The sequence below is a fragment of the Garra rufa genome, chromosome 11 (assembly GCF_049309525.1).
Source record: "Garra rufa chromosome 11, GarRuf1.0, whole genome shotgun sequence".
Taxonomy (NCBI): Eukaryota; Metazoa; Chordata; class Actinopteri; order Cypriniformes; family Cyprinidae; genus Garra; species Garra rufa.
Genome location: NC_133371.1, coordinates 14,089,874 through 14,115,977, shown reverse-complemented (window position 1 = coordinate 14,115,977; position 26,104 = coordinate 14,089,874). Strand labels below are relative to the sequence as shown.

Genomic DNA, 26,104 nt, shown 5'->3' with positions numbered 1-26,104 from the left:
AAAGCGTTTTCTCAAGAAATCATGTATAATCTGAGTACATGTGCAGTGATTTAAATTTGTTCAGCCTAAAGTTTTCTGAGTAGATTACCATGACAGAGTATTAGTATCAGATGGCAGATGGTGATGGTGTCAGCACTCCAAAAACATGGCAACACTATGGTGCATTTGGATATACTTTTTGTTAGAACAAGATGCGTTAGATACTGTTTTGGTTTTCTCACCTCTTTGACAAGATGCCAAGTCAAGCCGTGATTGGTGGAGAACTCCAGCCGAACCTGAGTGTCGATGTGAGGAGAAGGTTCACGTCCACAGCCCATGACTAGCGAGAACTGGATCATGTAGGATGCGCCTATCTGCATGGATTGTGTTTCCACATAGCGGATACTGGAGGCTGAGCCGTGATCGCCTGAAAAACTAAGCAAATATTTAAATTGTTGTGTTTTACACTTTCATTTAAGATGGTACCCAAAGGGAAAAGCTTATGCTGTTTGGATTCCAATGCATTATTAATTGCAGAAATATTCTGCCTGCTTTTGCATTGAATACAAAAGCGATTTTGTGTGCGTTTGCTGGTCTCGCAAATGGTGACGAACTTTAGGATCTGAAACATACTTGGAGAGCTAGCGTCGAGTGAGACAATACTTGGGCATGTTGTGACACCTGAGCTCATGAATATTAATTAGTAGCATTTTTGTTGTGCATCAATTAGTTCTATTGTAGCAGCTTTTATATTATGGATTGGTAGATGTTCTCCAAATCCTTAAATACCAGAAAAAGCATGAAAGGAGTGAAGCACAAATGTATTGATGTTCATCTGATTAATTGGTTAGGGTTTGGTTACCTGATATTCATATGGTTAACTTCATAATAAACATAAAGCATCATGAAATGACTTTACAGCAGCTCTCTTATTTAGCTTAAACTCTAATAATCTCTCTAATAATCTCTAATAAACTCTTCACCACTGTATCAGTAATTTTCAACCATTGACAGACGTCATAATATAGTAATTTTGTCTCTATACTGAGATGTTAATAATTAAAATGAAAGCCTATATTTCATATTGTTGTTTCAATGACTGCTGTTTAAAGTCCAAACTAACAATAAATGGTACCATGGTGAACATGGAGCAGGTACCTGAGGGTCCAGTCGTGTTGACAGTACGGCTGTACATTCCCCAGATAAAAGCCCAGGCTCTGAGTCACATCCAACACATTACTAAAGTCCAGGCTGATGATGTTGAAGAGGACAGAGGTCATGCTGATTTCATCCAGAGCCCAGACGTCCTGCCCGCGGCCCGAGTGATATGGCTGCCACCAGCGGAACTGGACCCCAAATTTACGGGCCCCAGGAGGAAGTTCCACAGAAACAATCCTAGAAAGAGACCGATTCAATCTAACCATCAACTAGCAGACGAGCTGATCACACAACATATATTAACTTATGTGCTTGACACACTGCACAAGTCAGATATGACATTCTGTTCAACATGAATGCAGTAAAGTCCTGCAGGGGTGTGTGTGATCAGGACAGTGTACCTGGGCTCATGGAAGCCCTGATAAGCGTAATGCTGCAGCAGCGTCCAGGTGATGCCGTTATCTGAGGAGTAATGCAGCAGCACACCTTCACCTGGCTGATCTGGAGCGGGACAGGAGCTCGACGTGCTGCGACTGCCCAGCCTCAGTGTAAACTGAAGATACCTGCAGGAGAGAAAGAAAGATCTGAATGTGAAACATATGTTTCACTCATTTTTAAGTAATGCTATCAGAGGAGTCAATGTGACAAAAAAAATCTGACTGAACTATCTGACTGAAGTGATAAAGAAAAGCATGTCATGATGATTGACCCTCTCTTACACTTCTTATAATCACAAACCCCACTACATTTACATTTAGACATTTAGCAGACACTTTTATCCAAAGCGACTTACAAAAGAGGACAATGGAAGCAATCAAAAACAACAAAAGAGCAATAACACGCAAGTGCTAAAGTCTCATTTAGCCTAACGCAGCACACATATCAAAGTTTTTTTTTTAATTATATAATAAATAAAAAGAAAATAGATAGAATAAAAAAGTGTTAGAGGCCTAAAATAGATAGATAGAATACAACAAGAACAAAGAAGCTAGTGTTAGTTAGTTTTGTAAGAAAACAAGCAGCAAGTAAATTAATAGAGAATAAGTCTAAAAGTCTTTTGTGCCTCTTTGGGATGGCACAATAATGCCCCGTTCAGTTGCAGAACACAAGCTTCTAGAGGGCACATAAGTCTGAAGTACTGAATTTAGATAAAGGGGTGCAGAGCCAGTGGTGGTTTTGTAGGCAAACATTAATGGCTTGAAATGACTATTGGTAGCCAGTGCAAATTGATGAAGAAAGATGTAACGTGCGTTCTTTTCGGCTCATTAAAAATTAATCTTGCAGCCGCATTCTGGATTAATTGTAGAGGTTTGATAGAACTGGCTGGAAGACCTGCCAAAACAGCATAGCAATAGTCCAGCCTGGACAGAACAAGAGCTTGAATAATGAGTTATGAAGTATATTCTGAAAGAAAGGGCCTGATCTTCCTGATTTTGAATAAAGCAAATCTGCTGGCAGTTTTAGCAATGGTCTGAGAAAGTCAGCTGATCATCAATGATCATCAAAAAATCGACATCCGAGCAGCTATCGTCGGATCATCAGGATGGAATGAGAGGTAGAGCTGAGTGTCATCAGCATAGCAGTGAAATGAAAAGCCATGTTTCTGAATGACAGAACCTAGTGATGCCATGTAGACAGAGAAAAGAAGTAGACCAAGAACTGAGCCCTGAGGTACTCCAGTAGCTAGATGTTGCGACTTGGATACCTCACCTCTCTAAGAAATCTTGAAGGAAATATCTGAGAGGTAAGACTCAAACCATTGGAGTGCGGTTCCTGAGAAGCCCTTTGCCAATAGACGTTTTTCACAAAAACCGGAAGTCCGTCATTGTAGTGGATCCTCTTTTCCTGTCAGCTACTGTCAGTCTAGTGGTCTAGCGTCAAACATGGAGCGGGTCTACACCACCAGCCTTTTACATTTACCAAACATTTATTTTGCTGATGTAGAAAGAATAGTCTGAGAAAATTCAATTACAAAAGGAACAAAAATTTAAAAAGGATAAACATTTTTTTACGAACAGTTTATTGGAAAATACGAAGGTAAGTAGTGGGTTTTCATGTTAGCCTGTGTCACTTCTACTGAACAAAACAAAGCATCTCTACTTAGTGCTTAGACATAGCATAGACGACCTCATTACAGCTTCGTTGTCGGGACGGAAGTGGAGTTCCACTACGATTACGTATTTCCGGTCAAAAAACCAGGAAGTGTGCAAATGGTCTATAGGGTTGACAGGAGGATCTGGTGGATAACTGTGTCAAAAGCAGCGGACAGATCCAGCAAGATAAGTTTTGAATGTCTGGGTCAACAAGTCAGCCGATGCAATGGCACATGTGTGTGTGTGTGTGTGTGTGTGTGTGTACCTGGTATTCATCACGTTGTGGGGACCAAATGTCCCCACAAGGATAGTAATACCAGTAGATTTTGACCTTGTGGGGACATTTCTTAGGTCCCCATGAGGAAACAGGCTTATAAATCATGCACAATGAGTTTTTTTGAGGAAGTAAAAGTGTGCACAATCTCCTGTGAGGGCTAGGTTTAGGTGTAGGGTAGGTGTAGGGCAATAGAAAATACGGTTTGTACAGTATGAAAACCATTACGCCTATGGAATGTCCCCATAAAACATGTAAACCCAACATGTGTGTGTGTGTATGTGTGTGTGTGTGTGTGTGTGTGTGTGTGTGTGTGTGTGTGTGTGTGTGTGTGTGTGAATATGTATGGTGTGTGTGAGTTTGTGCATGTGTGTGTATGTATAAGTGTGTGTGTATACCTGGCCTGTGAACTGTCCAGGGGGGTCGTAACAATGTGTCTTCTACTGTCCCTGTTGAAGACCAGAGCTTTTCCGCTGGCCAAAACCCCACAGGCGAAGCTGACCTCTGCCCCGCGCAGTGAGGAGAAGCTGTGATAGGACGACAGCCTCACACTGGAGAAACTCTCTGACAGAAATGCAGGAAAGGTCTGAGATGCCAGCTCACACGCCGGGCCACTAAATCCAGGGTCACACCTAAAAAAACAAACAAACAAACAAACAAACATATTTTCCAGAACCAGTAAGATGTTGCTGTTTTCACAGTAAAAAGAGTGTTTCACTGAAGGACATTCATACTTGCAGCCCGTGCGTGAACAGTGTCCTCTACCAGAGCAAAAACGCAAACAGGACGGCCCAATATACACTGGAACACACAACAACAACAACCATATCATCATTGTCACAGATCATAATTTATTGGCTCAGTCTGGTGTCTAAGTATCAAAATCACTGTCTGATCACGCTCTGTGTGTTTGATTGTAATGTGTTGACTTCTTTCAGAAAACATGACCTGCATGTTGAATGAAGTGGCTCTTACTGTTATCAATCGCCCACATGTTGCTATTTCCCACAGCGGTCTGTCTCCAGCGGAAGCGAGTGCTTTCTGTGAGCGCAGCGTTGGGCAAAGGAATTGTGATCCTCGTCCAACTACAGACACACAGAGAGAATCGTGCTGTTAACAGAACACACAACACAGACACATGCCACATACAGCGTCCAACAGATGGAGTGACTGACCCGCTGTAGTTCTCTGAGGAGTAGATGCTGCTGTGAGGCAGATGTGATCCAGCACAAAGCTCAGGAAGACACTCGGTGTGCAGAAGAGACCAGGAGCGACCATGATTGGTTGAGAACTCCAGTTTGACGCTGTGCGATTCATATATGCAGGTACAGAAAAAGAGGAGACAACTATCTTTAATGCAATTGTTTTCAAACAGAGCTGAATCTTGTTTTCTTCTGTATTAGTACTGAAAACTGTTTCTGAACTATAACTATCACTGCTGCATACAAACACAAAGAAATGCAAACTACAACTTTCACCATTCTTCCTGTTCTTGTTGAAAAAAAGAGTCTTCAAAATATCTTATTTTATGATGATTTTTGGGTTATTACTGTTTCCTGATCTGATCACCTGTTGGCTGGCTGATACGCGCCACAGCCGAGGTTGATTGAGAACTGCACCAGGTGAGTGTTTGCTCCGGGCAGCACCGGCAGCAGCTGCAGGAAGTCCACAGACCAAACGTGACGGTTTGCCCCACCATGAACCTTCTGTTCTAGACAAAATTGAGTCGCTGGAGTCTGAAGCTCTATGGGCAAACCAACTGAAATTACTGTAGGAGTCTGGAAGAGAAAGGCAAGAGATGTCAAGGTGTAAACAGATGGAAACAAAACACAGTAAATGACAAAAGAGAAATAGTTGGATGAAAGATTCTGAACAGAACACGTCAATATGTAACCTAAATCTGGTTATAGACTGCATAAGGTCTCTACCCTGTAGGCTGAGTATGGAAGTATGTCCAGAAGCACATGATCTTTCATGCCCTCTGAACGACCAAACAGGACCACATTATTCTTGTTGGATTCCCCAGGATCGCAGTCCCCACCACCTGCAGCAAACACACAGAGATAAGACACTGAACACAGGGATCAAAAACAGAACACACAGTGATCAGACACCGATCGCAAAGGGATCAGATCAGATACTCAACACACAGAGGTCAGACACTGAACACAGAGATCAGACACTGAACACAGCCCTGCTGAAAAAACCAGCATATGCTGGTTAGGTATGTTTTGGTGCTGGGATGCTGGTTTTAGCTGGTTTATGCTGGTCCTTTGCTGGTTTATGCTGGTCCCTTGCTGGTTTATGCTGGTCCTTAGCTGGTTAATGCTGGTCCTTTGCTGGTTTATGCTGGTCATGTTGCTGGTCAAGGACCAGCATAAACCAGCAAAGGACCAGCATTAACCAGCAACATGACCAGCATAAACCAGCAAAAACCAGCAAGGGACCAGCATAAACCAGCAAAGGACCAGCATAAACCAGCTAAAATCAGCATCCCAGCACCAAAACATACCTAACCAGCATATGCTGGTTTTTTCAGCAGGGAGAGGTCAGACACTGAACAAACAGAGATCAGACACTGAACACAGAGGTCAGACACTGAACAAACAGAGATCAGACACTGAACACAGAGTTCAGACACTGAACAGAGATCAGACACTGAACACAGAGGTCAGACACTGAACACATAGTGATCAGACACTGAATACAGAGTTCAGACACTGAACAGAGATCAGACACTGAACACAGAGTTCAGACACTGAACAAACAGAGATCAGACACTGAACACAGAGTTCAGACACTGAACAGAGATCAGACACTGAACACAGAGGTCAGACACTGAACACATAGTGATCAGACACTGAACAGAGATCAGACACTGAACTCAGAGATCAGACACTGAACACAGAGGTCAGACACTGAACAAACAGAGATCAGACACTGAACACAGAGGTCAGACACTGAACAAACAGAGACCAGACACTGAACACAGAGTTCAGACACGGAACAGAGATCAGACACTGAACACAGAGGTCAGACACTGAACACATAGTGATCAGACACTGAATACAAAGGGATCAGACACTGAACACACAGAGATTATACATGGAACACAGAAATCAAACACTGAACACAGAGATCAGAAACTGAACACATAAATCAGATACTGGACACTGAACACACCGAGATCAGACACTGAACACAGTGATCAAGCACTGAACACAGAGATTAGACACTAAACACACAGAGATCAGATACTAATCACACAGTATTCAGACACCAAACACAAAGGATCAGACACTGAACACAGAGATCAAACACTAAAGACACAGAGATCAGACACTGAACACAGAGATCAAACACTAAAGACACAGAGATCAGACACTGAACAAAGAAATCAAACACTAAACATAGAGATCAGACACTCAATGCACAGTGGCCAAACACTGAATTCACACAGAGATCAGACACTGAACACAGAGATCAAACACTAAAGACACAGAGATCAGACACTGAACAAAGAAATCAAACACTAAACATAGAGATCAGACACTCAATGCACAGTGGCCAAACACTGAATTCACACAGAGATCAGACACTGAACACAGAGATCAAAACGCTAAACAAAGAGAGATCAGATACTGAATGCACAGTGGCTAAACAGTGTAAGTGTAAGTCATACCCATTGTGAAGTGGAAGCGCAGGTTTCCGTAGGCAGTGGTGTTGAGGTATGGTGTGCACACTTTCCTTTGTCCATCTTTGAGAAAGACAAGTGCTGATCCAGACTCCACCTCTCCACACTGAACGCCATACACCGCTCCATCCACCTCCCATCTACAAGTCACACACAGCACTTGCAATCACACTTTCGCTACATATCATATACTGTTCTTCATTAAATACTGTGGTTAGGGTAGTTAGGTTGAAGAAATAAAAAAGAACATGTAATACATTGCTTTAAGGCCATCTCCACCTTTATTTCTGCGACACGGAACAGCATCTAATACACATGTTAGTAACCCAAATGTTTGCTTTTGGAGTTTGTCTAGAGAGCTCCAAGATATCAAAGCAGAAATGTCAACAATCATCTCATCTTGTCATTCCAACATCTAGTCAGCATGTTAGTCTACTTTCTGACCTTTAACCCTAACTGCTGTTTAAATACTATTTCATAAGCACATTACTAGCATGAATCCCAATCGTATCTGCTGGCAGTTGTAACACGCACCCACTCGGTGGACTCTCAAAGTCTTCCTCCCAGTAGCTGCGTCCCTCTTCACGGTGCAGGTCCACATCTCGTGTGGAAGCAAAGCTGTGCTCAAAACCTTCTCCGCCATGAAAGTACAAGGAGTTTCCCTCTGACTGACAAGCGTGCTGATGAATGAATCGAGAGGAGGCGTTACAGTGCTAAATACATTTCTGACAAAACTGAAATCTCTCCATGTTGCACGAATAAAGTGCCAATGGTGAAGACATTAGTGTAGGACTCCGCCTCGGTTTATTTATAAGAGAACAGACCGTCTGCTAGTGTGGGCTGGTAAACACTTGCTGGGTTGCTATAAGAAATGACCCTGTCAAAACTGTGGCCTTGTGCTGATCACATGTTCTGACCTGTCATATGAGGGCTTTACTTTAAGGTATTAAACCATAAAGTGAATTCTGCAATAAAAGCATTCATAAGCCCTACCTTGTAAAAAAAGAAGTGTGCTTGATTGTATTGAATGCCCACTTGTAGTCTACTTCAAAACCTAAAAGTATATTTATTTAAAAACTTGCAGATATAATACTTCTAAATTAAAAAGCCAAGTGACATTCATGACTATATTTCTTAACACACTTAGAAACACTTTGACTTTTGAATTTACTTTAAACTACGTTAAACCATTATGTTCTAAAAACACTTTTTTTTTTTTTTTAAAGCAGCGGTTCTCAATTCCAGTCCTTGCAACCCACCCGCTCTGCACATTTTGTATGTCACTCTTATCACTTCAGATGTTTCTTCTGTTCAACCGTAAGCACATAAGGATATAAGGATATATACACACATATATATTTTGCATGTCTCTCTTATTTAACACACTTGAGCTTTTTCACATGAGATGGTTTATAGTTTGCTGAATGACAGTATTTGGTCACCTTTACTGTAGCTCCTGGGAAGAAGAGCCAGTTGGCCGTGTCCAGAGGGTCCAGGCTGTCCTCCAGAAGTGGGGGCCGGTTGGCTGTGTTTAGCATCAGTATGTTATCGAGGCCCCAGCAGGACTCATAACCATCGGGCCCCACGGGCGTTTCCTGACTCCAGCGCAGATGAACGGCCTCCCCTTTACAGCCTGGAGGCAATGGCAGAAGATGGACCACGGTGCTGCTGTTAGTGGGAGCCCTGCAAGACCAAATACATATTATAAAAAACACTCTGGAGAACTGAACATACAAGTCCTCAAGCTCATTCAGACATATTGGCTTAAGGACGTGATGATGATTTCACATGTGAGTTTTTCTAGCACATAATCCATGCACTGCTGATAACTTCTTTTTTTATAATGGTAACAGTAATGTGGGTGTGTTGGAGTCATTTCCTAAAATAAAGTAAAACCTGATCTTTTCCAAGGTGATCCAGTCATCAGAGGAGTTTAGACCACAGGAGATGATGATACTGGGGTCTGAGTAACTGAACCGACAAGAACCAGATCCTGAATGACGAATGAAAATACACACACAAGAACTTTATGTATTATAATGGAATTCACTTTTTTTCTGTATAACTTTATACAAATACACACTGTAAAAACAATTTGCTTACTTATTATTGTTGTCTTGTTTTCCATTAAAAATCTGTCAAATTAAAAAAAAAAAAAACTATGTGCCAATGGGGTCAGAAAAAGAAACTTAATTTTGGCAAATATTTTGTCCTGATTTTAAGCATAAACTCACTTAATTTCGGTAAACTTCTCAGAAAACAAGAACTAATATCGAGTTATTTTGCATCTCAAATAAATATATCTTGATTGAAAAATGTTTAGATATTTGTACTGGAAAACAAGACAATTTGATTTTTTTTTTTTTTTTTGCAACGCATTCAGCTGTAAACCAATCGTCTATCACAGTAGAAGCTCAAGACTCCTGGCAGGCCTACAGTTACTGCAAAAGGACAGTGACACTCACCAAAGGCAAACTGCAGGATTGATGCTGTGCTTGTGTTCAGAGCCACTGTAGTCTAAAAAAGATGATAAAACCATGAGCTTCTCATTTTTATTCACTAAACCACGTTATCCACACAGGAATAATGTGTTAGTGCCAGTGTATGTACAGACAGTGGCATCAATTGCGTATGGACTAAGTGAACTATCAAAATAAAATGTAACCCATCTATTGACATGTAAATGGAGCAAGCCAATAAAGCATTACATTTAATTATTTACATCTGTTTTGTAAAGACAATTACCAGTTCTCTCTGTCCAAAGGGCTCACAAAACGTTACTGCTTTTCCATGCATCAGTGCACCACACTGTTCTCCAACCTCACAGTTACTGCAGTCTGACCTGTGAGAGAACCAGACAAGGACAATAAACACATCATCTAGCTGTCTATATGGTGTCAATACAAAATACTGTATAGAAAAATAAAATCAGCTTCACTGCCAAGTAAACAACCCAACAAAAGAAAGATAAGTGTTACTCACCAGACATTGAGATTAAGCTCTTCTTGTGTGTTGTGTTCAAAATCATCCCGGAGAATAGCATGATCACCATGAACCACAGCTTTACATTAGTGACAGACAGTAAGAGAGGACAGAAACAGAAGCACAGTGAGGAGCAGTGAGGAGCAGCGAGGAGTAACATCAGCATGCGTGTGTTTGCTGATATTTTTTCTTACCTAGACTGGGCCGAAGAGGAGATTCAGTGGGAGCTTAAAGAGACAAAACAAAAAGATCTTTCACATTTTGCACATTAGACTTTCCATTGATAAATGAGATATGAGGAGAAATACACAGAAATATTTAATAAATACACATGCAATGAACATTTAATCCTGTTTAATTGTGACCCTATTCTGTAATTAATACACAGAAGATTGCAAACATTCAATGACTCCATTGCACCGCTTTCTGGAATATTCTGATTCACAGTCAAACATGTTTCTCTAATGAAAGTTAAGTTGTCCTTTGGACCATGTGTCTCGTATTACTCTGCCATCTCTTGCTCTCCTCAAGATCTGATTAGTATCATCCTGGAGGACTTGAGTACTGATTTTACAGTGATCGTAAACCTTTGGTTCGATGGCTGGAGGCTGAGGAGGGCGCAGATGATCGTCAGGGTCCTGATCTCACTCTTAGAGTTTATTCTGCCATAATGACTTTAATGATCTGTGTCTCACAGCTGTACATTAAGGGAAACGGTTTCTCTGCACTTCATTTAAAAACTAGGACAATGTCACTCCCATGAGTCTCTGCATCCTACTTCAACAAAATATTACTAATGTAGGCTCCATTTAACACTCCTACTTCTGTCCGTCTGTGGTGTTTGGATCCTGTGACAAAGATATGAAAAATCAAGTACAGCCTAAAATCAAGTACAGTGTCTGTTTGTGACTGAGATTACTACTACTTATTCTTGAACCAGATATTATACTGAATTAAATGAACCTCTGGTCATAAACACCAATACTTATGACAGCACTTTTGAGTTCTGTTGAATATATATTTAACAAACAGATTGTCCCTACACATCATCTTCCAGCTCAGAATCTGCTTACTTCCTTCAGAATCTGCTGAGGGGCTTATAACTGATTATCTGACATAAACAAAACCCTGCTATTTTAATTCATGTTCAGTTCTGAAGATCATAAAAATCACTGTGATTTAAATACAAAAGGTCTCAACACACAAAAGGTATAACTCAACAAAGTAATTTTATAAGGATGTTATTCTCCCTGGTGAAAAAACTAGCTAAAACAAGCTATGACCAGCTAGTTTTAGCTGGTCAACAGGCTGGTTTTAGAGGGGTTTTGGCCACTTTCCCAGCTTGGCCATGCTGGGAGACCAGTTAAAACCAGCTACTTTCAGCTTAAACCAGGTAAGACCAGCCAACCAGCCTAGGCTTTAGCTGTTTTTTTCAGCAGGGATGGCAACAGGTGAGATGAATGATTAACTCTACACTTCTATATGTAATGGTGTTACTATTTATTATTTCACATATGAAATGAAACATTACAACATATACATTTGCAACTGACTTTAGTGAACATTGCAGGTTCTTTTTAATCTATTGGCTGAGCTTGACATTCAGTCTTTGCTTATCTAAAGCCTCTGACACCTCTTGCTATAATTAGCCACATTAAACTTTACACTCAAAAACCTTCATCGTCTCTAGAAAAACCTTTTTATCTTCTGCACTGATATGCCAAAAAAAACAGTCAAACTTTTTTCTCAATAACGTCAGATAATCTTTACTCCAAATCCCAAAATCCATCACAATTGTAATGATAAAGCGCCTTTCTCTATTTCATTTGATGACCTATTTCTTTTAGAACTCATACACGCTGTGAAAGTCTCGTGAGCGAATGTGACTACTAATGTAATCGTTAAGTTCTGAATGTAGCTGCAGGTTCAAAACTGCTGCAGTTTCCATTCAAACGTCCACTGAGTGGCGCTACTGCGACTGTTACACCCAGATAAACCAAGATCACATAGAAAGGTTATCAGTTAATAATGCTTTGGAATATAGTTTTCAGTATCCCAATGCAAATATTTGTTGAATAAGTTCTGCACGGTTTTTCCTGCAGTCATGAAAACAGACCGAAACATCCATTCAGCACACAGACTGGACATTCAGAGCACTGTGAATGCTTTCACTGCTTAAGAAAATCTGATCTTTAAAATCAGATTTAACATCCAGGCAGGGTGAGGTGATTTAAAAATCAGACGGTGGTTATTTGGATATTTATTTAGCTTGTTGTAAGTCTCGTCTGTATTGGCCTAAGGCAGGAGTGACAAACTGTACTTTTGGAAAAACTATTTGCAGAGCGTTTCTCATGAGATCAGGCTAGAAACTAAACAGCAACATTGTTTTGTTGACTTGCGTGCTATTAATGCTGGGTAACGGGAGGAAAGGCTCTGGTTGTTCTCACTGTCCTCCTCCTCCACTACAACATTATCAAGTGTTTGGATGAAGAGGCAGATTATAACGACAGTCATGGTGAATGTTCACTATTATCACGCTGACACTGTTTACTAACATATTCAACAGTTTTTCCACTGAACACGCTCACTCTCTTTCACACACACAGAGTGAGTGTAATAATCTCTCGCTGCACATGATCTTTGTCTGTGGAGTTCTGCTTTCGTTTCTCTGCCTTGCATTTGTCGACCTCTTCTTCTTTCTACATCAGGCGTTCACACAGCAGACAGTCGCACTCGTTTCAGGCTTAGTTTAATCCTCGATCGCTTTCTTAAGAACTTTAATTACCTCCGGCGCTCTTCCTGTAGATCTGTGCTAATGCGACCGGCTTACACTGACAGTTTAACAGCCCCGCGCTTACCATGAGCCTCGGCTGCAGATTTGGAGCGGGCCAGTTCATTCTCCAACTTCTCTAATGCAAAGCCGGACATTCAGATGAAAGTTGGCACTGGGTGTTATTAAGCAGCGCGAGCGCCTACGTTTGGGTGTCTGAGGCGCAGAACATTATTTTGCAGAGGCGCATCTTTCATCTTTAGCGCGTCTCTCCATCTAGAGGCCGCGGCGTCTGCTGTCGTATATCTGCTCTGCTTCTGATCGTCCTCCTCTCCTCTCCTCTGCCCAACACCGATCGCCCCCCGTGAGTTATAGTCACTTTTCGATAATCAATCCTCAGGGATACGAGTCCAGCATGTCCCATAAAGCTCTAATTTATGGAGCGGCTGGAAATTGCAGAGTTCTCTGGTCGCCTTTCCTCATCCCGACCTGTCACAGATATCACTCTTTGATATACTAGCATCATCTGCAGCTCTTTCTCTCTCTCTCTTTCTCTCTCTCTCCTGAAGTTCTTCTGCGCTGATAGTCTCTTATATCTGTTTAGCATGCCTTTACGTGTTTATCTACTGATTCACGCTGTCATTTGTCAATTCATTCCAGTCTTCTGGCTTGTTCGTTAATGGTAAACAGTGGGTAATAAAATGCAACAGTCTGGTTTCAGAGGTACAAATCCATTCATTTTTTCCATAACAATAACATAAACCTTTCAGCACAGACCTACCGTGAACGCAGACACGGTAAATTAAATGTCCTTCTAGTCAGTGCGCTTTTTAACTTGAACAGTATTCTGCATTCAGCACTGCCTGAAATCTATTGGTCAGAATCACTATAGGCTACCACACAAATCTCCAAATGAGGCCAAACCCTAATTCTAAGCATAAAGTATGTACATGTTAAAGATAAAATAGTACTCAGTATCTAATTACACTGTAAGGACACCTAAAATATAGTGTAACCTTGTACTGAATGTGCATTTGTAGTGTACTTTAAATCTTAAAAGTATACTTTTTGAAAAACATACTTGAAATAACAGGCCATTTAAGTGACTTTCATAACTGTTTCATAACTTAACACACTTAACCAAAAATATACTTCCATCTAACTGCATTAAATATAAATTTAAACATATAATACATTTTCATTGTGTATGAAAACATTACATTCAGTTCACACTTAAGTGTATTGTTTTAAAGTATATCATTTCCATAATAAGTATTCTTTTTGAAAAAAAGATAAAATCATCAGAATCTGGTTAATAATTTGTCTTTCGTCCAGCAGAGTATCTCGTGGTATGATGTAAACTAAGGTTACCATCTGCTCTCAATAGTGCTCTACTGTATAGTGACTTACACAAGTGTTTCATCTCTAATACTAGTGTATTTTAATATGACTGAAACTCTCCACTAACAACTCTGTATTGAATTTTCCCTTGTACTTTCGTATTTTGCTTATTTTTTGCTTTAAATGTTGTTATGCTATTCATCTCAGAGCTAGTTTGGTCTGTTTGTTTGAAAAAGGCGATGGAGAAGATGGGACACTTCAGAGGCCACAGCACTGCTGAAATGTGTCCTATTCATTGGTTGTAGTCTTGCTAACCCTTAACCCTACATCTGCACATGCCGCTCTGAAACATTATCAGCCAGTCAAATGTCTGTGCCATCCTCGCTCACTTTCTTAAACCTTCAGCGGCTCTCAGTCTCAGATCTTCTCTTGAGCCGTGTGTTAATCTGCTCATGTCTCATCACTGACGGAGATTCGCCCCATTTCTCTATTTCACGTCTTCAGTCCTGCTGGGATATTTATAATTCCTTTAACCACTCAAAGCTTTAAGCCCTTCAAACTTGAAATGGATTTCTTTAAAATCTTAATGTGTAAGTGCTGCAGAAACTTTCATGCCCTTATATTGTGTGTTGTTCAGTAGAGTGCTTGACAGGTTGATGTTTGCATCAATTGTCTTTCCACACATAGATAGAGACACATTTTAGTAAGTATTTCTATGTTATTATGGTTTGGGAAATGGACCGTCGGGTGAGCACAACATTCATATTATCCAACCTGTATTGTTACTGTATATGAATGCATGTGTGCTCTGGCATATGATATGCTGCACTTCATGAAGAACAGACTGTGTGTATATTGAGTTTTTCTGTGATTTCTTTAACACCCAAGTTTACAGATCAGAGATGCTCCTCACCTCCCTGCTCACAGAGCTGCTGCGCCAGAGCGTCCTTGAAGATGATCTGTCCTCGGTGCGTCGCTGTGGCCCTGAGGGACAACAGACCGAGAGAAAGAGAGAAATATTACAAAGCGTCAGCCAGCAGAAGGAGAGGAGAGCGATAACATGCCCATTACCTAAAAGAAGATGAAGTGTTTCTGCTGGAAGTGGATTAAAGTTCTGAAGGAGATCTGAAATCTGGCTGTAGGTCTTTATGTCAGAGACAGCGATCAGAGGTCAAGAGGTCAGGAGGAAGATGAGGTTTTATGAGTTTTTAGGAGCACCTTTATAGACAGTAGTCTCATTTCATTGGCGTAAACAGGGGTACTGGGTCGATTTATACGTACCCCTTCAAATCTACAGCACACACTGACAAAAATCTCGTCTAAGAACGTCATGAAAACTTTATTTCTGAATATTCTCTGAACATTTAAAACATCCAATGTTTTAAAAAATGTTTTTATCAGTTATGTAAACGTTTAAAGGAGAAGATCACTTAGATGAATGTCTAACTTAAGCGTTTAAGAAATAAAATGTTCTATGAACAATGTATAAATAATTTGTGTGCTTCCATTTAAGTACATTATTAAAGATTAGAAAACTCCCCATCTAAAAAAAAACAAAAAAAAACAAAAAAAAAACGTTACTTCTGAATGTTCTCTGAAGACCACAGCTGTGATTGGTCCAGCCAAAGACCCTTCCTCAGGATGAAAAAACATATCTGCTGTAGATTCACATACACTGAGAATGAATGAATGGAGTCTGAATGAAATAATCTTTTGGTTCAATATTTAAATTCAATATTTAATTTAAAAAAATTACCCTGTTCTACACTGTACACACAAGCATCTACATAATTATGTGTTATGCATGTTTCTGAAGAATGTACTATCCAGATTTTGACTGGGTGAAAATCATTTTAGCATATCATTATGTTCTAAGTGTTCTGTGAGATTTTAGAGTTCAAACAGACAGCTTCCTTGAGCTTTTAAGCAGAGTGTGTGAAAAAGATCACGTGTTATAAGCATGCAAAATGCAAAGAGAGACTAACAGATGTAATTTTTTTTTCATCATATTATGGTCTTTTTTATTTCACATTCAAAAAGCCTTTCTTCTGACGACGGTCAGAATATATTCATGTGTCCAGTGTTGATACCTTCACCTTTGTTTTTATCATCAGTCTTTTAATTTTTTTTATTTTCCGTTATTAAAGAATGAATAGTTTGTAACAGAAGCTTGAGCAGAGCATGTGGATATAATTCAGCCATTGCAGAGAGTATTAATAGCAGCTCTTGTGACCCATGTGTCCACACACACACACACACACACACATGCACGCACGCTGTGGGGTTTCACAGCCTCCTCGCTCAACATCTCACATCATCTCTGATAAAGACCTGCAGCAGATTCTACAGTTCAATCTTCTGTTTCCCGCAACTCTGGCTGTGACCTCAGACGGTGCAGCTCTGCTCTACACCATTCACTGAGGGAGTTGTTGTGCTGCTTTCTATCCCTTTACAGATATGAATAGCTGTTTGCTTTCAGGTCAAAGAGCACCACTGGACATCATGTAGCTCTATTAACCGTCGTCTGCCACAGAACCTCAGTTTAGATTTTTACATTTAATCATTTTACAGATTCATTAATTTACTGATGAATTCACTTTTATTGTATATTCTCGTAACACAGAAAGTCTTACTGAAAGCAAGAGGATCATGCAGCTATATTTAACAAAAAACAAAACAAACAAAAATGAAGGCAAATGTGAGGGCTAAAACACATAAGGACTAATGGTACACAGCTGGAGACAAATCAACAAAGGCTGTGCCAGAAATTTAAGAGACTTTATCGTCTTGTTAATGAAGATCTCCCTCATAATACTGCTTTTAGACAGACTTTCATCACACCTGTAATCTAATGATCAAGAGCAAATTCATAAGCTTTAGTTTATGTAAATCACAATACTTGTGATTTCACTGCTAGCATGAAATGTTGAAAACATAAATAGATATTTAGAAAGTAGTTGTACTTCTTTTAACCAAAAGAGATTGAAGGCATTGCAATGTACAGGATGTTATGCAGTTTTTGGATTCTGGATGCTGTCCTATCTCCATACTACCCGTATAGACAGGTTTTGTAATCCTACTAAAGATAATGTGTCATCTTTCATGTAAATTATTAAAGGTACTCAATAAATGCAATTAGAATAATAAGACCCTATATGGTTGATACCAATGAAATCAATATCAACAAAATCCATCTTTGCATTGCAGAAGTGGCAATAAAGCTAAACAATGTGCTTAATGCAGCTCGGAGATGCCATGAATGCATTTACACAGCAGTAACAACTGCATCAACAAATAGTATATAATGCTTAATGGATCATTAGTTATTGCTTACAAAAAAAAAAAAAAACTTTTAATTCATACGCTCATGCACTATTTAAAGATCTACAAGCAATAAAAGCTTGAATGCTAACAAATGTCATTAAACTTTGGTTTACATATTACAATTTACAAATATTGTGAAAGAATAGGTTAATTCATTCATTTATTCATGTTAACATTATTCATGAACTCATAATCACAGTCTGTAAAGGTCACATATTTGGTCTTTGATGGTTGTGTAGACTTCTACTACTACCTTACAAATCATTTATTAAATATTTGTTCATGTTTGTGCAGTACCCAGACTAAAGTGGATACTATTCATCATTTTTATGTTTATAAAAGTTTACTAATCATTAGTACCTTTTTGAGCAGTCATTTTGATGACAAAAAGTGTCTGAATGACCTAAATTTACCCTATTTACACATCTTACAAACTTTTTTTTATATTTCTGCAGTACACACTCTAAAGTTGAAACTTTTCATTATTTGTAAATGTTTAAAACATTTCCTAATTACTTTGGTACCTTTATGGGCATTGCTACTTTAACAACATTTGTGTAAAAGGTGTCAAATTTGTGCAAAACATGTTTTTATGCCTCAATCTTCTGGCTCAAGCCTGTGCTGTGTTTTAAAACCGGACTGTCTGACCTACATACCAGCCGAATGACTGACCACCCTACACATACTACAACCAAACACATAAATATACATTCATAAACAATTTTTTAGCAGGTTAATAAATTCTTAGCAGTGTCCTGAGTTTAGAATTAACCCAGACCGAACACTAGAACAAGTTAATCAGCGCGTGCAGAATTACTTGCAACTAGTGTGTTAAACTGGGGTCAGTAGCCTACTGAAGTCCCTCCTGGAGCCTGTGAAATTACAAGTAATGATTGGTTTGTGGTATCAATTAAACTATAAATAGGAATATTACATAGTTTTAATTCAATGTAAAATATTGCTTGTATAAGAAAGGAGTTTTGCTGGACTGTTGTTTTAGATTCAGTCTCTGACACCGCAAGCATTTATGCTTGTGAGGCATTCATGCTTCTACTCTCATGAATAACCAAACAACATCTCATGAATAAATAACAAACTGCAAAAGGGAGAGAGGGAGAGATGTTGAAGGGGAAAAAAAACACAAACAACAAAATCACATTCATCTTTGAGGGCTTGGTAAAGACAAATTTGGAAATGGGATTTATGAATAAAACATCGAGCATAATGAAGAGCAGGAGGTTACGTTGGAGCTAGTCACTTTAATATTTATGAAATGAGTCCCAGACGGCTTGTTCGCTAATATGGCAACATTAGAGGGAAAACATGCAGTAATGTGCTTCATTTGATATGTTTAATGCTCTTACTCACACAAAGTCTGGTGTCAATGAAGATAAAAATATGTGTAGTTATTTTCATACATGTTTGGTCTGGCATAACACATTTAAAATAGATTTGCTTACTGTATTGTAAACAGTTTCTGCTAAATACCGGAGATAAATGTTCAACACACCTTTTGACGTGTGTTTAGGGTTTCAGTTATGAACATAATTTCCATCTGTTATTATTTAAAATCATCTGACTGTAGATCTCCTAACTTCACGTACAAGTCACTTAACTTCACGTACAGAACTGACAACAAACCTTACACTGTGAAATATGACTCAAGGACATCTGACTGATCTGATGTTTTAGTTTATTTGATGTTTTAGTTTAATATGTCTTGCTGCATATTTGATTTGAGTGGTCGAGCAGACAAGTATCAGCGGTCAGACTGAATCAGTACGTGTGTTTCTCTCACAGATGGCCAGCTGGGTGTTTATCATGACAAGCTTTGAGGACATCATGCTTCAGTGAAGAAGGAGGTGTAGAGATAGAGAGAAAAGATTCTCCAGCACACAATAACAACTCAAGAACTGCAAGTTGTAATCAATCAGTCCAGACAAAATGTTTATCTCTGATTGCATTACCGTCTAGTCCCACACATTCTACTGTCTGTAGTTTAACTGATATGTGCACTAAAGGTTAATCACATTTGTACACTGAAATGCTTGTACTGATGTATTTATATTCTACAGGAGTGCAATATAAAACAAGAATATCATAAGAGTAATTCATATGAATGTAGTGGATCTATCCAAGTCTTCTGTAGAGACATGATCGCTTTATATTGATGAATAGATTTCATTTAGGTATAGATTTGTGTATAAATTTTAAACAACGCAGATACAAAACTGTGAATGGCATATTCTGTACACTCGGAAAGCTGTCTGTTGTATATTCTTTCTATATTTTTACAACTATATTGCATTATATTTTATTTCTTTGTCTTGTTTTAATATTATTATCATTAATATGTTAGTATACACAATGTCTGTACTTTGTTCTCCACTGGAAGCTTCCTTGTCTGTGTGAACACACTCTTTCTGATTCTGATCCATAGAGTTAATCAAATATGCAGAAGCACATTGGTTCTCAAGCATCACATGGTTAAGCTTCCATGTTTAAAAATCATGCATTGCATCCCAAATCATCAGAGACTGTGGAAACTTCAAACAACTTGGGCTATGAGCTTCTCCACCCTTCCTCCAGACTCTAGGACCTTGGTTTTCAAATGAAATACAAAACTTGCTCTCATCTTTGGACCACTGGGCAACAGTCCATTTCTTCTTCTCCTTAGCCCAGGTAAGACGCCTCTGACATTGTCTGTGGTTCAGGAATGGCTTAACAAGAGGAATACGACACCTGTAGCCAAATTCACACGTCTGTGTGTGGTGGCTCTTGATGCCTTGACCCCAGCCTCAGTCCATTCCTTGTGAAGTGCACCCAAATTCTTGAATCGATTTTGCTTGACAAGCCTCTTAAGGCTGCAGTTCTCTCGGTTGGTTGTGCATCTTTTTTCCCCACACTTTTTCCTTCCACTCAACTTTCTGTTAGCATGCTTGGATACAGCACCCTGTGAACAGCTTCTTTTGCTGTGGCTTATCCTCCTTGTGAAGGGTGTCAATGATTGTCTTCTGGACAACTGTCAGATCAGCAGTCTTCCCCATGATTGTGTAGCCTGAGAAGGCTCAGGAAACCTTTGGAGGTGTTTTGAGTTGATTAGCTGATTGGCATATTCTAATTTGTTGAGATAGTGATTTTTTTTTTTTTTTTTTTTTTTTTTTTTTTTTTTTATGTAAGCCAAATTATCACAATTAAAAGAACCAAAGACTTAAACTACTTCAGTCTATGTGCATTGTATTTTTTTAATACACAAGTTTCACAATTTTAATTGAATTACTAAAATAAATGAACATTCTAATTTATTGAGATGTACCTGTACATGAAGTGCTAAAGACCTGTGGCAAAATGATCACTGATTTACAGTGACACCTAATAGACTCACCAATAATTAACACGTTGAGTCTGTTTAATTAGTCATGGATGCCAACGTTATTTGGGCTTGTTTTGTTAGCGTTGAGACACCATTCTTCTGCCCCAGTGCAGCTTTGTACAGTAACTTGTAATAGCAAGGTCTATTTGGATTTTCATGACAGTGAGAACTAATGTGCTCAATACAAGAAATAGAGAAGAACAGCGAGAGGAAGACAATGTAAAGGAATTCATATTTACAGTCAAACCAACTTTAATTTTTTTTTTTTTTTTTACTAGTGGCTGCAGGACACTATTGGCAATTTATGTAAGTGAGGATAACAAAATAAAGTAAACTGTGACATATTATAACCAATTCTTCATGCAGTGTCAAATCAAAAAAATATTTGACACTTTGACCTGGCCATGTTTTATGTACAAGATGAATGTTCTGACACAGTTTAGCCCCTGTGTTTTTTATGACCCTTTTCTAAACTATAGCCAATAGCACATAAATAATGTGAGAAATGTTGAGTGTCTGAATAAATTTTGGTTTGACTGTAAATAATCAAAACAACTGCAATTTAAAAACCTTTTTAGTGACACATCAGGTATGAAATCTTTTATTTAAGTTGTTAGCTATTGCTTACTTGTATAATGCATACAGTATGTGCCCAGACACTGAAAACACTGAGCATCACGTTTGACTGAGTTTGTGTATCAGATGAAACTACAGCATTCATTCACATAAACACATGTAGAATATACAGACCTCATTGGAGACATTCACTGACTGACTGCTGTCACATTTATTTCTGCTGCTAGATTCATTCATATTGAGGAAAACTGTCCAGAGCTTATTAACACAATCTTGATAACGCCATTTATCACCCAGCCCTAAGTCTATTCCATCTTCACTGTTACTCTAAACACACACACACACACACACACACACACACACACACACACACACACACACACACACACACACACACACACACACACACACACACACACACACACACACACACACACAGGCATATATACAGCAACAACATGTCAGTCAGCCCTCCCAGAAGCTTCTGGAAATGGGTTATTATGCTGAATGGAGTTCTTATGTGATTACACACTGCTGTCCTCACCAACGGGCCACACAGCACCCATCTGACAGCTAAACCATTGCAAACCCTCTCTGACAGCGGCCCGTCACACGTGTGTGGATGCACAAACATGTTAGGATCGCTCGTCCTGGGCTTCTTCCCCACATCTACTGCTGAAATCTCAAACTTAACCTCAAATGGCACAACATTGTACTGCTCTCTAATCATGATTAATAATAGGAATTACATCCATTGTCGCCGCCTGTTCCATGTGCTCATTTCGCACATTTGGATTTAGCCTTTAAAATAATAGTTTAATTGGCTGATTGATCTCTCTTGTTGGGCACCAGCTGCGATGGCTGACGAGTAATCAATCAGCACAAGGGAAAACAATATTTAGCCTCCTTTTCTCTCCTCTTATCTTATTTTGTCTGAAAGACGTGAGAGTCTAACCGCCTGCGTTGATCAAATTACGGCGTGCTCTTGAATGAATAGAGAGCGAGGAAGCGTTTGTTGTTGAGAGCGCTCCCTCTGCGCATGCAAATTTAATGAGCATTTAGAGGTAGCTTCCAGGGAGTTGTTGGCAAATTACCTGCTCATTATACCGGGTCACTGGAAGTCATTTAAGTAAAGGTGAAAATGAAATGACCTTGACAACAGTTAAGAGCTAATTACAAACAAGAGCATTAAGGCAGTCTGACATCATTTGGCATCTAAAGGGACTGTAGTGTGTAACTTCATTCACTACAGACAACATAAGGTTCAGTGCTTTATATTGAATGTACAAACAACAGCTGCAAACATCCATCCAACCATAATACACACACACACACACACACAGACACACACACACACACACACACACACACACACACCGTTTTGTCTCACTACAGAAAAGTTGCTATTAAGTGTTAGTCATTGGTTGCAGTTCATTATGCAATACAGTAGTTCCTTCTAACTGCATCATCAGAAGAAAAGGTTAATCTTCCAAATGTCTAATTTCAACAGCAGGTTGGGCATCCAGGCAAGACGGTCTACGGTGCCTTGCGAAAGTATTCATACCCCTTAATTTTTTCACGTTTTGTTATGTTGCTGCTATATGTTAAACTGCTTTAAATTACTTTTTTTCCACATCAGTCTACACTGCATTCACCATAATGTCAAAACTGGTTGCAAATTTATTAAAAATAAAAAACTTAAATGATTCTATTTCATAAGTATTCATCCCCTTATCTTAAATTTAGCTCAGGAGCATTCATATTGCTTGTAGATGTTACTACATTTCGAGTGGAGTTAACCTGTTGCAAATTCAATCGCATGGGTTTGATTTGGAAAGGCACACAACAATAAAATTCTGGTCTGATGAACCTCAATTCCAAGCATCATGTTTGAAGGAAATCAAGCACTGCGTATCACCTGCAGAGTACCATCCCAAAAGTAAAGTGTGGTGGTAGCAGCCTCATGCTGTGGGGCTGTTTTTCAGCTGTAGGTACTGAGGGACTTGTCAGAGCAGAAGTAAAGCTCAACACAGCAAAATATAGAGATAGCTTTAATAAAAACCTAATCCAAACATTCAGAGCCCTGGATGATGGGCAGAGATGGGCAGAAGGTTCACCTTCTAACAGGACAATGACCCTAATCACACAGAAAGAGTGGCTTACAGACAACTCTGTGAATGTCCTTAAGTGGCCCAGCCACAGCCTGGGCTTGAACCCAATCAAACATTTCTGGAGAAACCTGAAAATCTGTCCACATCCAAGCTGAAAGGGCTTGAGAGTTGAAGAGGTGAGGGGAAGAATGGCAGATAATTGCCAAATGTTGATGCCCAAAGCTTGTTGCATCATACCCAAAAAGACCTAAGACTGTAAAAGTGCTACAGCTAAGTACTGAGTTAAGGGTATGAATACTTATGCAATTTACTTATTATTATTTCATTAAAATAAATTTACAAAGTTGTGACAATTCTGTTTTTCTTTGTCATTATCGTGTATGAAGTGTATTTATGTGGGGAAAAAAAATATTTAAAGCAATTCAACATAAGACTGCAACATAACAAAAAGTGAAAAAAAATGAAGGGGTATAAATACTTTTGCAAGGCACTGTACATGAGCATGTCGCATTGTGTCTTGACCTGCAGAGGGTTTTACAGTCAGCGGCTCATATCACTGGACAAATGCTGTCTATCCTGAAGAGACATCCACAATCTAATGCTTCAGTCATCCAAATATAAATGCACAACTGCAGAAAACAATACACTTTAGCATACTTTTACAAAATAGTACTTATTACAGAAATAATATACTCAAGTCTGAACTGAATGTTTTTGACCCACTTAAATTGGACTTCAGTGCATCTTTATATGTAATTTATAATTACCTCTTTTGTCTTTGAAATATGGTTAAAATGACTGCTGAATGCACTGACAAGCACTTATGATCAACTAAAATATACTTTCAATATAGTTCAATGCCATGTATTTAAATATATTTCTATTTACACATTTAATATATTTAAAATTTTCAAACTCAATCTTGAATTACACACTACAGATAAAATGTAGGCACTTTACATGTGCTTTAGTATGCTAGTCAACACAACAGAATATGTAGTCATCTTTAAAGAACGACAAATGATTATTAAAATATTATTTATAATGTACATTAAAACTAAATTGTTAATTTTGACATTATTACAAAGTGCACTTGTCATTTTAATACACTTAAGTGACCTTTTATTTTATTAATATATACAGTATAATAATTATAAAATAATTCAACATACAACCATTATTGTCAAAATAGCTTGCAAAAGTGAGTAAACCCTAAGTGATAACAGCTATGTTGTTTAAACATGCAAAGCCACATGTCCTACTCATCATGTTTATGTTTTTGTCTGCTTGACAGGACCATACAAAGTTGTGTATCTTGTATTACAGCAGTTAAAATTAGGTGCTTTAGGCACAATTCTCTCATACTGACCACTGGATGTTCAACATGGCATCTCATGGCAATGAACTCTCTGAGGATTTGAGAATTAGAATTGTTGCTCTCCACAAAGATGGCCAAGGCTATTAGAGGTTCAGTAACACCCTAAAACCGTGTTATACTACAGTGGTCAGGATCATACAGAGGTTTTCCAAGATGGGTTCCATTCGGAACAGGCCTTGCAAGAGTCAATCAATGAAGTTGAACACTTGTTCTGTACGTCAGGTGCAGAACCTTGCTTCAAAAAACAGATTCATGAGTGCTGCCAGCATTGCTTTAAAGACTAACTCATCCCAGAAGGAAGCCTCATCTGAAGCTGGCTCACAAGAAGGCCTGCAAACAGTTTGCTGAAGACAACCTGTCCAAGAGCATGAGTTACAGGAATCATGCAGAACATGATGCGTTTCCTCCAGATACTAGGCCGAACTGCAGTATTCCAACATGATAACAACCCTAAACACACCACCAAGATGACAACTTCCTTGATGAGGAAGCTGAAGCTGATGGGGTGGCCAAATATGTAACTCTATTAAGGAACTGTGGGGCATCCTCAAGCGTAAGGTGGAGAAGCACCATGTGTATAATGTCCAGCAGCTCTGTGATGTCATTATAAAGGAGTGGAAAAGGATCCCAGCAACAATCTGTGCAGCTCTGGTCAATTCCATGCCCAGGATGATTAAGGCAGTGCCAGATAACAATGGTGCTAACACAATATATTGACACTTTGGACAAGTTTACTTAGGGTGTACTCACTTTTGTTGCCAGCTATTTTGACAATAATGGCTGTATGTTAAGTAATTTTCAGGGGACAATACATCTATACTGCTATACAAGCTGCACATTGACTATTTTAAAATATATCCAAGTTTCATTTCTATAGTAATGTCCCTTGAGAAGATATACTAAAATGGTTGCTGAAATGTGAGGGGTGTACTCACTTTTTGTGACATACTGTATAATCTATATAATCTGCAAGTACAGTATTTAAAAAATGTAATTGTAGGCACTGAGGTACACTACAAGTGCACATTCAATACACACTGTAAAAAGTTTT

At 39.0% G+C, this 26,104-nt stretch overlaps 1 protein-coding gene across 1 annotated transcript in view; it reads right to left on the bottom strand.

The window, feature by feature from the left end:
* Nucleotides 1-26,104, bottom strand: part of reln (reelin) — a 99,425-nt gene that overhangs the window by 32,319 nt on the left and 41,002 nt on the right. Inside the window, exons 4-21 of the mRNA XM_073850128.1 lie at nucleotides 15,205-15,275; nucleotides 10,375-10,407; nucleotides 10,181-10,259; nucleotides 9,944-10,040; nucleotides 9,664-9,715; nucleotides 9,095-9,191; nucleotides 8,641-8,881; nucleotides 7,733-7,878; nucleotides 7,187-7,338; nucleotides 5,433-5,548; nucleotides 5,074-5,282; nucleotides 4,680-4,808; nucleotides 4,480-4,589; nucleotides 4,239-4,305; nucleotides 3,903-4,136; nucleotides 1,539-1,700; nucleotides 1,138-1,374; nucleotides 222-414 (exon numbers count right to left, since the gene is read on the bottom strand). Coding sequence (XP_073706229.1) covers nucleotides 222-414; nucleotides 1,138-1,374; nucleotides 1,539-1,700; nucleotides 3,903-4,136; nucleotides 4,239-4,305; nucleotides 4,480-4,589; nucleotides 4,680-4,808; nucleotides 5,074-5,282; nucleotides 5,433-5,548; nucleotides 7,187-7,338; nucleotides 7,733-7,878; nucleotides 8,641-8,881; nucleotides 9,095-9,191; nucleotides 9,664-9,715; nucleotides 9,944-10,040; nucleotides 10,181-10,259; nucleotides 10,375-10,407; nucleotides 15,205-15,275 — 2,425 coding nt within the window. The remainder of the gene's footprint in view (nucleotides 1-221; nucleotides 415-1,137; nucleotides 1,375-1,538; nucleotides 1,701-3,902; nucleotides 4,137-4,238; nucleotides 4,306-4,479; nucleotides 4,590-4,679; nucleotides 4,809-5,073; nucleotides 5,283-5,432; nucleotides 5,549-7,186; nucleotides 7,339-7,732; nucleotides 7,879-8,640; nucleotides 8,882-9,094; nucleotides 9,192-9,663; nucleotides 9,716-9,943; nucleotides 10,041-10,180; nucleotides 10,260-10,374; nucleotides 10,408-15,204; nucleotides 15,276-26,104) is intronic.